The 16,662-nt window shown below is 38.6% G+C and overlaps 1 protein-coding gene across 4 annotated transcripts in view; it reads left to right on the forward strand.

Annotated features, from left to right (window-relative positions):
* CHN1 (chimerin 1) overlaps positions 1-16,450 on the forward strand; it is a 179,045-nt gene extending 162,595 nt beyond the window's left edge. For 2 of the 4 annotated variants that reach the window (XM_019653727.1, XM_019653729.1), the window contains 5 exons: positions 4,429-4,602; positions 5,364-5,441; positions 10,674-10,811; positions 13,835-13,940; positions 15,387-16,450. In XM_019653727.1, the coding sequence (XP_019509272.1) occupies positions 4,429-4,602; positions 5,364-5,441; positions 10,674-10,811; positions 13,835-13,940; positions 15,387-15,558 (668 nt within the window). In that variant the 3' untranslated portion in view covers positions 15,559-16,450. The remainder of the gene's footprint in view (positions 1-4,428; positions 4,603-5,363; positions 5,442-10,673; positions 10,812-13,834; positions 13,941-15,386) is intronic. The other 2 variants (XM_019653728.1, XM_019653730.1) reach the window with 1 other exon arrangement.
* Positions 16,451-16,662: the final 212 nt, after the last annotated feature.

The following is a 16,662-nucleotide window of genomic DNA, read 5'->3' on the forward strand; positions in this document are numbered from 1 at the left end:
ATTCTATCAGTAGAATATAAATAATATCAGCTATTTATTTCAAAAAGTAGGTTTCTGTGCTTTCTAGATATAAAGCATACATGTTTTTAGAGAGATCAAGCCCCACAAAATCTGAGAGTAGCCTAGTTAGTAATCTAAGTAATAGAAATATTTTATTAATAAAGAAGAGAATAAAATGTGGTTTGAATTTTTTATTCCCCCTTTTATATGTTTATTCTATGCTTACTAACTTGGATAATTGAGAGGGGGAAATGTGGTTCAATCGTAGCATAAAAATAACCTACCAAACCACGAGATGCAACAAATGAAATGATCTTTTATGGATTTTTTTTTCCATTTATAGTGTAGCTCTTCAACGCCTGGGAGAAATGGAACTATATAGGAGTTATATGACTTTAATAAATAAGTATGAAAACCAAATAAAGTCTTAATGGCAAACTGAAGTATTGATATACGGTTAGTCCTTGAAGCAGCAATTTTCAGAGCAAGCCCAGAGCTGGTATATTGCACTGTGAACCCAGGGGTATAAAGATGCTTTAATGACTTTGCCCTATCCTTTGGTCTGCTGAAGGACTTCTTATCCAATCCTGCCAAAAATTTGGCCTTCACATTTATTTCTAAAATTGAGCACAATATATTGCCCCATAGTTTAATTTCATCCAAATAGGAGAAAGAGTATCAGTTTAGAAAACATTTTTCTCTTCCTTAAATACCAAAATCTGAGCTCGGTCATCACTTTGTCCAGTTTTCACGAAGTCACAAATTATTGGTGCACTAGAGAAGAATTATGTGGGCACTAGAGAACCCCACAACCCATAAATGTCAACAGGCACAGACCAAAAATAATCACAAGAAAAGCCTGCTCTTCCTAGCCAAAGCCCTAGGAAAAGGGTAGCCAGTCAAACAGAAATCTTTTAGCCACACCTTCCAGTCTCAAGATGAACACCATGAAAAAGCCACATTGCTGTCCCTCCCCAGGGAATGCTTTAGCAGCAGTAGGCGGGTAGAACCCTGTTCCCCCCCCCGCACCCCCCGTCATGCAATAACAAGGGTACACTCCTCTCCCTTGAGTCTATAAGTGGAGCCCTATCCTCCATCACCATCTTGCAGGAAGAAGGTGGTAGTCCTCCTTGGCAGAGCCTGTGGGACCCTGGCGTTCATACCCACCCACCTCTATAGGGAGGCAGGACCCTCTCAGCCCAAGTCTTGGGCAGAGCCCTGTCTTCATCCCTAGCCTACGTTAATGAGACAGCTAAGGCCATAATCAAAACCCATGTCTTCTGTGCCCACCCTGCAGTTCCATGCAGCACAGCACTCATCCTCAACCAGGTTTGTGGGCAAATCCCGACTTCCATCCCCACCCTGAAGTGACTAGGAGGTGGCCTTCTCCTCCCCAGAATGTGGGGTAGAGTCCTGCATTTGGGTAACATACAAGTGGGGTCGGCAAAACAGCACTGCAGAAACATTACAAAGGCTTTGTAAACTAGGATGACATTTGAACCATAGCCCACGAAAGTGAGCCAAGACGTTCATTCTAAATCTCAACAGTTTACTGCTAAAATTGAAGATTTCAATAGGAACCACAGTCTTTATAACACTCAAAATATCCAGAATACAGTTCAGGGTTACACTTCATACCAAGAAAATCTCAACTCAGATGACAGAAGACAATCAACAGGCACCAATATTGAGAAGACATAGATGTTGAAATTATCAGACAAGGAAAACAGTTACCATAAAAATGCTCCAACAAGCAATTATAAACACTCTGGAAACAAAAATAGGAAATATCAAAAAAGAAATAAAGATATAAAAAAGAACTAAATGGAAATTTTAGAACTAAAAACTTCTTAACAAATAAACTCACTGGATAGGATCAATAGCAGAACGGAGATGTCCAGTTCAAACAAGAGCGAAAATAGATTTTAAAAAGTGAACTGAGCCACAGAGACCTGTGGGACAATAACAAAAGATTTAACTTTGTGTTGTTGGAGTCCCAAGAAGAGTATAAAGAGTTAGAGGCTAAAAAAAAAAATATTTGAAAAATTAGTAGCTGAGAACTCCCCAAATTTGGTAAAAGCAGCTAGAGAAAAATTATGTACTTACTTGGAGATACTTTTATGTAAATGAAAAGTATTAAGAACAGTTTCGATGCGAAGCATCTATAACCCAGTCATCCAAGTCCTTTTTGGAACCTGGCATTCACATCTGAAACATAGAATTGGCCTAGAGTTCAACTTAGCTTCTGACTTTATGGTGATCATGACATTGCTGTATAACGAACCCTAGGACATTATACAAGAAAGGCCTCTCAACATGTTGTTTCATTCTTATAAATAACAACATAGTAATGGTCAACACTTATAATTTACTACATGTAACTACTCTACATATATTAAAGCCTCACATGAACGTAATAATAACAGAACCTAATAATAGATGTAATAATAATAAATACTGTATTATTCCCATTTTACATAACTAAGGCACAAAAAAGCTAACTACTCAAAATTGCACAGCTAACAGAAACTAGATCTAACTTTAAGTTACAAAAGTTACACAATACATTAAAACATACTGGGGAAGCAAGGTCTTAAGTGGACAGACATTTTGCCATCGATTTGTCTTATTGAATCAGAGATCTATATCTAATATAGGTATAAAGAGGAATTTGGGGTTTGGGTTATGTAGTCATTTGGACATCACTATACAGAATGGTGTTGGGTCATTTCTTCTGATAATTTAGATTGAGTGCTTTGCTCTGGATGCCTTTATGTATTCAAAGAAGAAGCTACTGTTCTTGAGTGATGTTAGTGTTTAGCCACTATTACCACTGGCCATGCCATCTCCAGTGCTGTACACACACACTCGCGTGCGCGCGCTCACTCAAAGACAGCTCTTCGCTACACCTAGCCTGTCTTTGCACTTGGGAGGTGCTCAGTACATGTGAATTTTCCTCCGTTAGTCACCACAGGCCTAAAGTTCTTATTTCAAGTTGGCAGTGTCTACATATTTATGAAAAAACAACTCCATGTTTAAGTTTTGGCTAATTTTCTTTGTCTCTGTTAATTGTTACTCCTCTATATAGTTAGATTGCAGCTTTACTGAAAGTCATAATGATGATGATAATTTGTCTAACATTTTATAATAGGCAAAGCACCTTGAATGCATTGGCTCATTAATGCTCATAACAATTCCGTGAGTAAATGTTATGCTCCCCTTTCTGTCAAAACAGCAAGCAAAAATGAAGCTTGCCCAAGGACAACAAACAATTGTCTTATCATTGTGTGATTTTCAAATTGGTTTCATTAAGACCTGGACATAAATGGCACAAACCCCATTTGGATCAGATATACAGGAGGTCAGCATCAACTTTTCAGGAACTTAAAAACTTTATAAATATAACATTTATTTTAGTTAAATTATTCAGCTGTGGTTTATCACTCTTTAGTCTAATAAATTATTTGTATTTCTCTCTATACCTTCTAAAATTCCATTGTGTTTTGTTGAAAATAAAATTTCTCAAAATATTTTAAACTAGAAAATGTTTGGGTTGTAGCATCTCAGAAGCTATAACCCAGTAAAATTACAAAGCAAAGGAATAATTTCAGTAGAGGCAATATGGTATAGGTGTTAAAATCGTGGGCTCTGGAATCATCCATAGGCTTGAATCTCAGCTCCCTATGGACTAAATGCATGACCTTGGCTAAATTACTTACTACCCATGTGCTTGGTTTTGCCAGGTTTATAAAATGACAACAGTATTAGTACTTGTTTCATAGTTTTGTGAGCTTAAATGAAATAATAAATGTAAAGCACTTGGAATGTACTTGGCAGTAGTAAGCTGGTGATAATAGTAGTAACAAATAATAACTATAGCTATTTTTAGCTACTAGCTACTAGAATATATAAAATTATATATTATATAGAAAGGGTTATGAATAGATATAAATATGAGCACACTATTTTAAGAGGTCTCCAGGATATTATTTTTGGAGACTCAATTCCACCTCATATCAAATGTATTAAAATGCAATTATATCCCACATTAAATATAGTTTGTATGTAACTTGAAATAAGTGGATAAAATTTTAGTTGGCTAATTGGCATAATGTTGCATTTTGTAGACATTTAATTAAACACATTAATTTGGTTTGGTTTGGTTTGGTTTGGGTTGATGTTTTCCTGAGGGTCATAATAGCAAGTAAATGATGAAGTATGAGCTAGAAGTTTGGTATTCTGACTGAAACCCAAAATTTTCCAAGAGAAAAGATGGGAATATGTTTTCCAACTCCGCAAGGACTGCTGGAAGCTAGTCCCCTTTTCAGCGTAATTCGAGCTGGAGTGTCTTTTGCTAAAATAAACAGCCCAGAATGCTCAAAACTCTGAAAACAATAATGAATTTTTCCTCTTTTTTTTTTTTTTTAGATTGTGGTTTGAATGTTCATAAGCAATGTTCCAAGATGGTCCCAAATGACTGTAAGCCAGACTTGAAACATGTCAAGAAGGTGTACAGCTGTGACCTTACAACACTCGTGAAAGCCCATATCACTAAGCGGCCGATGGTGGTGGACATGTGCGTCAGGGAGATTGAGTCTAGAGGTGAGGCGTTTCCCGGGCGCTTCAGAGCAGTTGGAACTCGCCGTGAATGCGAGTCCTAATGCCGCTCTGGGCGCTTCATTGCACAACCCGGCTATCTTCTGGAAGCTTAGGGGGAATGATTTCAGATACCCAGTGATCTGAAAGTCTGAAATGAGTTAACTTAACAAATAATTAATCAGCTGGATTTCAGGGTACATTTTGGTACATTTGAAAAGTTGTAGAAAATATGCTTAAAAATATATTTATGGATGATGCTTCCAGTCCGTAAAAGTTGATGGGCAGACACCTGTTCCTTTTTCAGTTTTTATATTTTTCTCGGGTCTGAGAAGCACAGGTGTAAATGCTCTATAAAACTAGCCTCGGCCCAGAACCAGAGCTGCACCCTAATTATTCTTTCTCCCGGGGGAAACCTGTTACAGGCCTATTAACATAGTTTATCTTAGTCTTCTGTTATGTAAAAGAATTTATTGTGTAATTGGGGTGATGAATTATTTCCCTTAAGACTTAACCAGTTTGATCTAATTAGGCAAAATGATGAGCCAAGTTACAAATATCCACGTGACAGCAGGTCACAGTTAAAGAACTGCGTGTGAAATGGTTTCATTTTAGGAGAAAAGCATGAAGGAGTTTCTAAACATGTACATTTTCTAATTCTTTTTGACACATTACCTCCCCAGTCTGAAGCATGGCAAGAAATTAAAATTTAAAGAAAAGGCATAATTTTAAAGAAACTTATTGGCTCCAGTCCTTTATTTTTGCAGGTCTTAATTCTGAAGGACTATACCGAGTATCAGGATTTAGTGACCTAATTGAAGATGTCAAGATGGCTTTTGACAGAGGTATGTTCTTCAGCGTGTTCATTAACTTAGGACAATAATGCACTTTGCCAAAAAGGCACACTGTCTTATGTTATTCCTTGCATTGTTTTCCTAACTCACTGATGATTATTATACCAGATAAAAGACTTAGCTTAGGATTTATTTTTTATTGATTATAAGTATTAACCTGTTAAATTTCAGGGTGAGAAAGAAGCATAAAACTTAACTATGTCACCAATATTTGAATATCCAAGGTCCATGTTTACCAAAATATATACAGCACAATTAAATTTACCAAAAAAGCATGGAGAAAATGGGGGTGGAGGTATCTAAGTCATTACAGATCTCCGATTTCCCGGGTTTCAGTTGGGCCCATCTAACTCTGTTGTCCATGCATCCTCGTCACCATCTTTAACTGAGTGGAGACCCAAGTTCTGGCTCACGTGTCAGGGACAAGAAGCTGAGAGGAACTGAGGACCTTAAGGCCTAGGACCCGTCCCACTGTGCGAGGAGAGGCAGCCACAGAAGAGCTCAGTGGGGCTTATTTTCTTTTAACAAACATTTAACTTCAGATCTGTTCCCATGGTTCTCCAGTTTGTCTTTAAGCACTAGAATAAGGTGGTACCACAGACCTATAACCTTAAATATAGAACTGAAACAGAGTGAGACTGGTGATATCTTAAAGAGCCTCTTTCCTTTCCAAGTGTGTATTTCTAGTTCCATTACACTCCTCTCCCATCACAAACCTCTTACAGCCAACAGAGGCAGGAGACAAAAATAAATTAAATATTGTCACCAGCCTGATATGAGGAAATCTAGGCCAGCCCAAACATTTGATAAAAGTCAAAGAAGATGAAGTGAAGTAATGGTACGTTAAGTTCAAATAAGCGTCAAGAACAGTCCCAAATCAATTTCAAATTGAAGGTCAAGAGACATTTCTTATTCTCGAAAATAAATCACACTGACAAAAAACTGAGTGTGTCCATGGGGCCCAGAAAGCAAATAAATGGCAGCCCTCCTCTCATGAAAAATACAAGACAATCTTTTCGTGCCCTGAAAACACCAATAAAAGGTTTGAAAATTCATGAAGAGCTCACCTTGGCTCCATATAGCCACACCCTTGGGGCCAGAGTTTGATACCACCCCCCCACTCCTGCCCACTCCCACGGCTGTGTTTACCAGCATTCATCTGCGGGATCGTGGGAACGAGGCAAAGAACTAGAACGGGTGCAAAAGAAGCCAGTGGCTCAGCTCATTTAAAGCAATTCTGTACAAAACTGCTGCCCCAAATCTATGCGTGTTGAAAGGAACAGGGGATCAAATGAATGGATCAGAATAAATTTGAAGTACTCAAGGATGGTCACATATAGGTTTGATAACCCTCAAAAAAAGAGATCCAAGAAAAAATACAGGATCCATGGAATGCTGGAATGAACTCATTCAATTCAAGTGTCCCAAGTAAAAAGGCAGGATTTGGGAAATCTCCCCTCACGTAGGAGATAGGCACTGAATGGAGCACTCACTAATTATAACACATATATTTTATGTTTATATTATATGTGTTTATATTATAACATATATTTTAATAGCTAGAAGAGAATATATAGATTCTTATCAACAGCAAGGTTAAAGGAGCCAGTTTAATAATAGTACACATAGTGAGCCCCAGAGTGTTAATGCCTCTTGCTTAATGTCCAGGCCCCTCGCTTTTTAAAGTCTATTTTCCATTGATTAACTCAAAGATATCTATATAACAGCTAGTGCGTGCCAGGCACCACGTCCTTCACTTTAGATACAGCAGCTAACCATGTGCGCTTGGTCCTTGCACTCATGGAGGAATCACCTTAAATAGTCACATGATGGTTATCGATTTTATTTTAATAAATGCCATAAAGGAGAATAACGGGAATTTAACTAGTCAGTTAGGGTGGGCAGTGGTGCTGGAGATCAAAAGAGGTTTTCCCAAAGAAAACTATGCGTGTATGTTAAAGCTACAGGATGAATAGGAGCTGGGTCTATGTTGGTTGAGTAGCAAAGAAACAGGATATGTGAAGGCACTGGCGACAGAAGAGCCTGCACCAGGGCCTGAGGCTGACGTTGTCGGGGCCCTGAGAGGCGCAAGTGAGAGGACAAGCAGGCCGAGGGAGAAGGAACGCAGTGTTTCACCACAGAATTGTAATGCTGGGAGATTCTCAGACCAACTTCCCAGTTCTGTTTAACCCATCGTGTAGCTGAACTGAAGAAATGTGACTTGACTTTCAAAGCCAAAGATTGTACTGTAGCCTGTAATGAGACAGGACATTTGAAATCTGGATTCCCTTTGAAAAATAACTAATAGATATTGGAAACAGGAGCCATGGGCCAAGGAACAGGAAACTTGTTCTCCTTTTTTTTCTGAGTAAAAGTTTCGGTAGAGGTGGTAATTGTCTTTGTGCTTTGCTAACCCCTTCTCTGGGTGCTTAGAGGCCCAGCACCTCCCTACTCCCCTGAGGTTCCCCCAGTGAAGCAGTCTGCATTGCCTTGTCCTTCCAGAAAGCATTCTATCCCAATTTGGCCTGCCACTGCGTATGATTTCAGCCCAAGTGTGAAAGATGGGCACTGATGATCTAATTCGTACTTGAATGTGTCTGATAGGCCAAGGTATTTGTATTTTAAAAGAGGCTACTTTAAAAAAAAAAAAGCCTTTAGAATAATTCGTTTTATTTATTTATTTTTTTAAAGATTTTTTTATTGGGGAATTGGGGGATGGGAACAGTGCTGCGGAATTGGGGGAAGGGGAACAGACAAATTGCTGTCCTTTTGTTCTTCAGTCTAGTTGTGGAGAATGTTGCTTCACTGGCCCAAGTTGGCACCATCATTGTGCTCTTCCCGGGTGAGGCAGATCAGTCGCCAGCTTCTGGACGGCCGCTCACTGCGGCTGCTGGCCGCTCACGCTGGCTGCTGGCTACACACGGTAGCCCATGGCAACCCACTGCCACAGGGGCTGCAGCCTACGCCGTCGCGACTCACGGCAGCCCAGCTTCAGGTTGAGCTGTTGTTCAGCATCTTAGCTGTGGAGGGCAGTGTCACTGGCCCTCGTATGTGGGATCTGAACCGGGGCCCTCTGGCATCCCAAGGCAGCTCTTAACCAACGCGCCACTCGGCCGGCCCAGAATAGTTTTAGGTTTACAGAAAAACTGAGCAGAAAGTAGATTTCCCACATAACCCTCCATGCTCCTGCCCAGAGCTTCCCCATTGACATCTTGTATTAGTATAGTACATTTGTTACAATTTATGAACCAATACTGATGCATTATTGTTAACCAAAGTCAATAGTTTACATTAGGATTCACTTTATATGTCATACAGTTCTATGGGTGTTGACAAATGTGTACAGTCATGTATATACCATTACAGTATCATACAGAACTTTGACCACCATGAAAATCCCTTGTGCTCTACCAATTCGTCCTTCACTTCCTCCCTGAGCCCCAGAAAACCACTGATCTTTTTACTGACTATAGTTTGGCCTTTCCCAGATGTTATATACAGTAGCTGGAATCACAGAGATTATACAGTCTTTTCAGACTGACTTCTTTTACTTAGCAAGGTGTATTTAAAGTTCCGTGACTTTTCATGGCTTGATAGCTCATTTCTTTTTATAGCTGAATAATATTCCTTTGCCTGGATGTACCTCAGTTTCTCTATTCATCTTGGTTACTTACAGTTTTTTGACAATTATGAGTAAAGCTGCTATAAACATTTGTGTCAGGTTTTTATATGGACATACGAGAGTTTTCAGCTCCTTTGAGTAAATATCTAGGGGCATGGTTGCTGGATTATATGGTATGTTTAGTTTTGTAAGAAACTGCCTATGCTCCAAAGGGGCTGTACTATTTTGCATTTTCACCAGCAATGAGTGCAAGTTTCTGTTGTTCCACGTCCTTACCAGCCTCTTGTGTTGTCAGTGCTCTGGATTGTAGCCATTCTAATAGGTGTGTGGTGAAGAGGCTGCCTTTTAATCTATAGAAATCTTTCATAAGCCAAAACAAACAAAAGAAATCTAGCCTAAGATCTAGCTCAGAGTAGACACTAATTAAATCTTTAGTAGATGAGGGCCAGCTGAATGGCTCGTTGGTTAAGAGTTGGCTTGGGGGCCGGCCAAGTAGCGTGTGATTAGGAGTTGGCTTGGGACGCCAGCTCTGAGCAGCAGGGCCCCAGTTCAGATCCCACATGAGGGCCAGTGACACTGCACCCTCTACAGCTAAGGTGGTGAACAATAGCTCAACCTGAAGCTGGGCTGTCATGAGTCGCCGGCGACGGCGTAGGCTGCAGTGGGGCTGGCCGGCAGCCGGCGTGAACTTCCGTGAGCTGCTGTGAGCAGCCGTCCAATGGTCAGTGAGCCACTGCCTCACCCGGGAAGAGCGCAATGATAATACCGACATGGGCCAGTGAAGCGACGTTCTCCACAACTAGACTGAAGAACAAAAGGACAGCAACTTGTCTGTTCTCCTTCCCTGATTCCCCAACACTGTTCCCCTCCCCCGATTCCCCAATAAAATCTTTAAAAAAGAAAAAAATCTTTAGTAGATGAAAATGCAGGTATTTTAATGAAGACAAGTACTAAATGCTCAGGGGAATGGGGAAGGTTAGCTTTGCTCAGGAGTCTTAGAGCCCTGCACCTCAAAAATATTCCTCCATGTTATAATTTCTTCTCCTCTTGTTATTTCAATACTCTGTAAAAGTTTTGTTTTGTTTTTGCTTTCTTACTTCTCACTACCTCCCTTAACCCCAGGACTCAGGCAAGGTCCAAATGTTATGTGCTGCAGCCTGGGGTGATACAAAAGCACAAAAAACAAAGGCCTTAGGTGTTGGGGGTCTTTTGTAAGTTGGAAGTTCCTCCGTTGTTATTTTTCACATTCTCTATTATTATTTTAAAAAGGAATCCCACATTGTTCCCTTAGGAATTCTCAAGTATGAAATTTAAAAATATTTCTGCTGACCTTAGTCCTCTCCTGATTTTCCCCACCATAATTAAACATGGAAAAATAACTTTAGAATAGAAACTTTGAAAACATAGATTTTGCTTTTTACAGAGAATTGGTCTCACACACACACACACACACACACACACACACACACACACACACACATAAATTTAGCATAATGAATTTGATGTTAAGAACTGAAGCATTACTAATCTTTAAAAACCATGTACAGAACACAGTGCTGTGAATCGATATTTACTTTTGTTTCTTTTAACATCCTTCAAAGATGGTGAGAAAGCAGATATTTCTGTGAACATGTATGAAGATATCAACATTATCACTGGTGCGCTGAAACTCTACTTCAGGGATTTGCCGATTCCCCTCATCACATATGACGCCTACCCTAAGTTTATAGAGTCCGCCAGTAAGTATGAAGGCACATGTTCCAAATAACCAGACAAACCACCTCTTCTTGGGAACCACTTCTATTCTTTTTTTTCTGCTGAATGTCTCGAATGCATTTTATGAAATATTTCTCTCTCACCTCTCTCCATGGTTAATATACTCACAAGAATTTTGAACGCTTCTATAACATAGGTTGCTTATGACTTCGACCATCCGAAGCTTCTTTGTAATATGCTAACCCTTGTTTTCCAAAGTAAGGCTCATGCCAGTGCACCTTAGATATGGACCAGTACTTTTATAAAATAAAATACAAATGAATAACTGGAAAAATTAAGTTGAAAAAACAAGACCAACTATTTTGTTGTTAGATTCAGCAAGCATAAAAATTACTGTCATTTTGCTATAAAAAAATTTTTACTCTCAATTTCCATACTTGCTCTGTGACAGACCATTAACAGTTTGTAAACTGTCACAGGTCCCTAGATCAAGAAGTTATTTTTTAAGTTCTAGTTAAGATGAAAATGCGAAAAACAAAGGCTCTTTGCCAAGTTTTATTTATACTGCAAAAATCATACCTGTAATTTATACTTATTTTTTTTTTAAAGAAGGGAATTCTTAACAGATTTTAACGGTTGGCATTACCATTTTTTAGAAAAGATAGGCTTTTTCTTTCATATGCTTTTCTCTCTCAAAAACCATGTTGTTTTGATCTTTAATAACATCACTTCCTTAGTAACACTGGTTTGCTTTTTGACTTTGAAATTTCATGAAGTACAAACTTTCTTTGGTTCTGATTTTTAGTTTCCCCTTCAGAGGTTTTGTTGAGAATTTTTGTGGTTAGTTCCCTGGAGTCCTGATTTGTTGCAGGTCATCTCAGCTCTCGTGTGGAAACAGCCATGAGAATTACCCTGATTTTTACAAATGCTCATGGTACGAGCCTCCCTCGCTCAGGACCTTGCCATGTGTCTCAGTAAATGCCAAGTCCCTAGAATAGCCTGTAGCGCCTGACATGAAGAGGACCCCATTACCTCTCGGACGTCACCCCGTCCACTCTCCTCCTTGCTCACCTCACTGCAGCCACATTCGGCTCCTCACTTGTCCTCAGACATCACAGGCGTACGCTTCCCTCGGGATCTTCGCACGGCGGTTCTTCTGCCTGGAACCAGCTGCCCCCGGATCTCCATGTGGTTCATTCACCCTCTCCCTCAAAGTCTGTGCTCAGACCTTCTTTCTCACTGAGGCCCACCCTGACCACCCATTTATAATAGCATCTCCCCAGTATTTCCAGTGTTTCTTATCCTGCGTTTTTTTCCTTGGCACTTGCCTCATTCTAATATAAACTATAAGATACCTATTCATTGTTTATTGTCAGTCACCCTCCAATAGAGAAAGTAAGCTTTCCGTGAACAGGGAATTTTATTTGTTTCCACCCCACCAACACTATCCTTACTTCACACCATTCGCCCTACAAGGATTAATTGTGAGAGTTAGAAGAAAACTAAATAAAGTACTCTTTTTTTTAATTTTCAGAATAGTGTAGTTCAAATTAATTAGTCCTATATAGTTTTCCAGAGTGAATGGAATTTTCTTCTCTTAATTCTAGAAATTAAATGATTGAATTTCAGTGGCTGAGATGCTATTGCTGTTATGAATTGGCACTCTTTAAAGACCTCAAGGTTCAAAGACCCTGCATTATTTTTCCTGACAAAATGGCAAATAATAACATTTTTTGTCACTAAGAAATGAACCAGGAACCCTGGGGAAGCTTGGGGCAGAAATTGTAAAATGGCCAAGTTTCTTTGAATTATAAAGCTTCAGTCACTGTTCACATTCTGAAATTTAACCAAACTGTTCTGTCAATGCTAAAAACTTTTCACATTCATCTTATATCAGCTTTTACCTGATTCCAGTACATCGCCAGTGAGTTGGTGTGTTTTATTAAATTAGAAAGACGAGGATTCTTGGTTTTGTGTCTTGAGTGTTACTTTCTGGTCAAATGCGGCCTTCCAGCCTTTCAAGGCTGCTTCCCTGATTAAGACTCAGCAGTTTGGGGTCCCTTTGCAGTTGCCTTGAAATTGAGCATTTAAAGGCATCCCATCTTCCTGACATTTGTGTAAAAGCAGAAATGTGCTAGGAAGGAGCACCGAATTCCAAAGATTCCTTTTGTTTCCGATTATGGAAATGATTGCTGAATTAAATACAACCTGTGACCCTAAAGGAATGTACTGGGGTTTTTTGTGTTTTTTTTGGTTTGTTTTTTTTTTCCCCAATACAGCATAACTAAAACATCCCAATGAAGGTGATTCCTTCAAAGTTTACACCTTTGGAAGATTCACATTTATTCCAGGGATTCTGTTGTCATTCAAAACATTCAGAATTGCTTCAAAGTCTGCATTGTAGCTTCTGAATATCCTAAGTAGCAGAATATGTTTGTTCTTAGAGGGTAGATTTGACTTTTTTATATAACATAAAGTAATTTAAAACTAAATCTAATGAATAAATGAAGTAAGATTTGGATAATACATTTCTCGGTTTAAAAAGAAAAAAGCATGAATATCAATCAATAAAACTTTAGCAGGGGTTACAAGGGGCAAAGGGATGGCATAGATTCTATACCATCACTTAAAGGGGATTTTCAAAATATTTTGAATAATGCAGCATCCCTTAAATATGTCTGTTTGTTCTTCTAAGATGACCTCATTTGAATATATGAGTTTTTATGGGTGTGTACATATGTGTCTGAATTTTTAATTGTTACATTCTATATATCTAATAGCCAATCTCCATAGTTACCAGACTCCAAGACACTCAAGTGAAAAAAACTGGCTGCTCTCCCCAGAAATCCAAGTAAATGGTATTGCCACATTGGAACTAAGCCTCTGAAAAATCTAAGACTTGACCCTTAAAAATACTTTCCAAAGCTGTGGGCAAGGATCTGTGAGAAAACATTTCTTACCAGTTTTAAAAGATCGCCACAAGAATAGAATTAAATGAACCATTTGTACCCGTTGTCTATGTTAATGTTTCAACTCTCTGTTTTAGAAACTATGGACCCTGATGAGCAGTTAGAAAGCCTCCATGAAGCGCTGAGACTGCTGCCACCGGCTCACTGCGAAACCCTCCGGTTCCTCATGGCCCATCTCAAGAGGCAAGTTATGGACTTTGAAGCTTATGCCTGTACTGCATCCAAATTTTAAGAATAAAATGAAACCGGAGGTGACAGAAAGGACAAATGAATTATTGAATGAATAAATAATGCATAGCTATGTTGTTTTTTTGTGTGAGATTGCACACGCTCAGACGGAATGCTAGAAATACTGTGCACTGCAGCCCTGAATGCACCTGATTCTGACAGAAGTGTATGTGCAATTTTGGTATATGTTGGCAAATATGTTAGAAATACTAATATCCTGCCAAGGACATGCGGTAGTTTTTGTTGAAAGGGAAAAGGTTGTAGCTGTGAACACGCTACATTAGCATCATAAAGCAAGAGCAAAACAACTTGCAAGAAGGCCTGGTTTTTTTTCCTTCTTACTCCAAAATAGGCACTAGACTTGATGATAGGATTTGAGATTATTGAATTAATGTTGCCAACACTGACAACTGCTATAAAAAAATAATGGAGTAAAGTAAGGCATAAAGGGAGGAATGGAAAATAAAATATTTCGTTACTTCTGGTTTAATGTTTTAAAGTGATTGATGGTGATGTAGCTTTATTTCCCTGTTCAGTCACCCTCCATCTCTACCACATGAAGCCAAGTTTTTAAAATTATATGACCAAGTTTTAGTGGGTTTAGGATTTCAAAATATAAAACCAATGAGAAAGAAAAAAGACAACAGCACTTGGCCTCTATCTTATATGCCTTTATGCATGAGTTACCCAAAAGTGAATATTTAATTGATGGCACTTTTAATATTTATATGTTTTTCCTTTTTAAAAGCACCATGAGTTAAAACTTTTGTTTAATTTGCTTACAACTTCACTTGTAAATTCAAGTTTGCTTCATCTTTGGATGCACTTAAGTACTCCACACTAAAACAAAGGAATAACCCTCAAATTATAGGCTCTGTGCTTTCGCTATAGCCGTAAAAATAATATAAACACTTACACTCCCTGACAAGGTTGCTTACCCTCAGCCATTTTCTGTTAATGTTACTACCACACTCTCCCTAGTCACTTGCAAAAATAATCTACAGGAAACAAGAGAGCCAAAGTGGAGGGAAGGAGGGAGAGAGGGCGGGAGGGAAGGCTGATGGAATAATTAAGACAACCCCGTTCCTTCTCTACTATTTGCTAACATACCCCTGCAGCTCTAGGCTGTGGCCAGAGAATCCACTAATAGAACTGAACCCACAACATCCAGCACTTTAACTCAGGCTTGATGTTGAGTAATCACCAGAAGATTAAATTATTTATTAACATAATTAGTCTGTACTTTGAAGTTAATGAGAAGTATAGAGAAATAGCCTAGAGGAAGAGTTGATAAGTGGCCACAAGCCTTTATTGTGAATCTTGTTTTTGTTTTAGTGCCAAAGCACAATGAAGAACCCCGCGGTCTACACAAAGTCATACTCCTTTACTTGTATTTTTCAGAGTGACCCTCCATGAAAAGGAGAATCTTATGAACGCAGAAAACCTTGGAATTGTTTTTGGCCCAACCCTTATGAGATCTCCAGAACTAGACGCAATGGCTGCATTGAATGATATACGATATCAGAGACTGGTGGTAGAGCTGCTTATCAAAAATGAAGACATTTTATTTTAAATTTTTAGTTTGAGGAAAAAAAGAGATGTTTTACAAATGAAGGAATGTTTTATAGTAATTTAATTAGCTCTTATAGCTGAATTATTTCTTGGTTAGAAGTTTGGGCATATAACCAGATTAAAATGAAGGAACTTTCTGTTGTTTTTGTAGCACCACACAGCTGTCCTTGTAAAACAGTGAACACACGCTTTCTTCCAGTTCTAGTAATCCTGGGTGTTTATCATGTTAAGAGAAACACACGCTATTGCATGATTAGCCCCCTGTTTGGAAAAGGAACCCCATACAAAGGAGACAGCAAGCCTGCGCCGCTTTCCGTCCTGGGTAGTCCGTGGTTGTAATTCAGCATGTTTCGCAGAGTAAACCTGTTGTGACTTCGCTTTTGGGTTCTATGTCATTGGTTTCTGATGCTTATATAAACATGCACACAAATGGATAAAACAGCACTTCGGGCTGCTCACTGCCATAGACTAACTAACATATGCCTACTTTTCTCACATGCTTTATTTCTGGTTTCTCTTCATTTTTCTCTAACAGAGCACTTTCTGGCCAGAAAAAGCAAATGTGTTCAGGTTTGTTACTTTAGTAAATTATCCATACCAATTAAAAAGTACAATGCAGAGCATTTTCTGTTACATTATTATTGGGTTTTAGTTGTAATTTTGTGTTTTTATCTGGCATGCAGTTATTAATTTATTAAATTTGGCTTTTAGAAATCAAAACTATCGATAGCTTACTTTCTTCCCATGATTGAGAATATTTGGGAAAATGTGTTTGTCCACTTATTTAATACTGAGCACTCCCTCTTCACCTCTTTTGTTTACTATTGAAAAGTTGTGTGTTGAGCTCCTGAAATAATTTTAAACTGCCTAGAATTAAAACAGCCATTCATTGATTTTTCTGTTTTTATTATTAATCTCAGTGTACAAACAACATAATTTATTAGACATTTACACACCTCACAAAGTGATAACCCCAACAAGTCTACTATCCATCTGACACTGTACACAGCTATTATACAATACCATTCACTATATTCCCTATGCTGTACTTTACATCCTGTGACTATATATATATATATATATATATATATATATATATATATAT

Source organism: Hipposideros armiger, unplaced genomic scaffold (genome assembly GCF_001890085.2).
Source record: "Hipposideros armiger isolate ML-2016 unplaced genomic scaffold, ASM189008v1 scaffold_205, whole genome shotgun sequence".
NCBI classification, from domain to species: domain Eukaryota; kingdom Metazoa; phylum Chordata; class Mammalia; order Chiroptera; family Hipposideridae; genus Hipposideros; species Hipposideros armiger.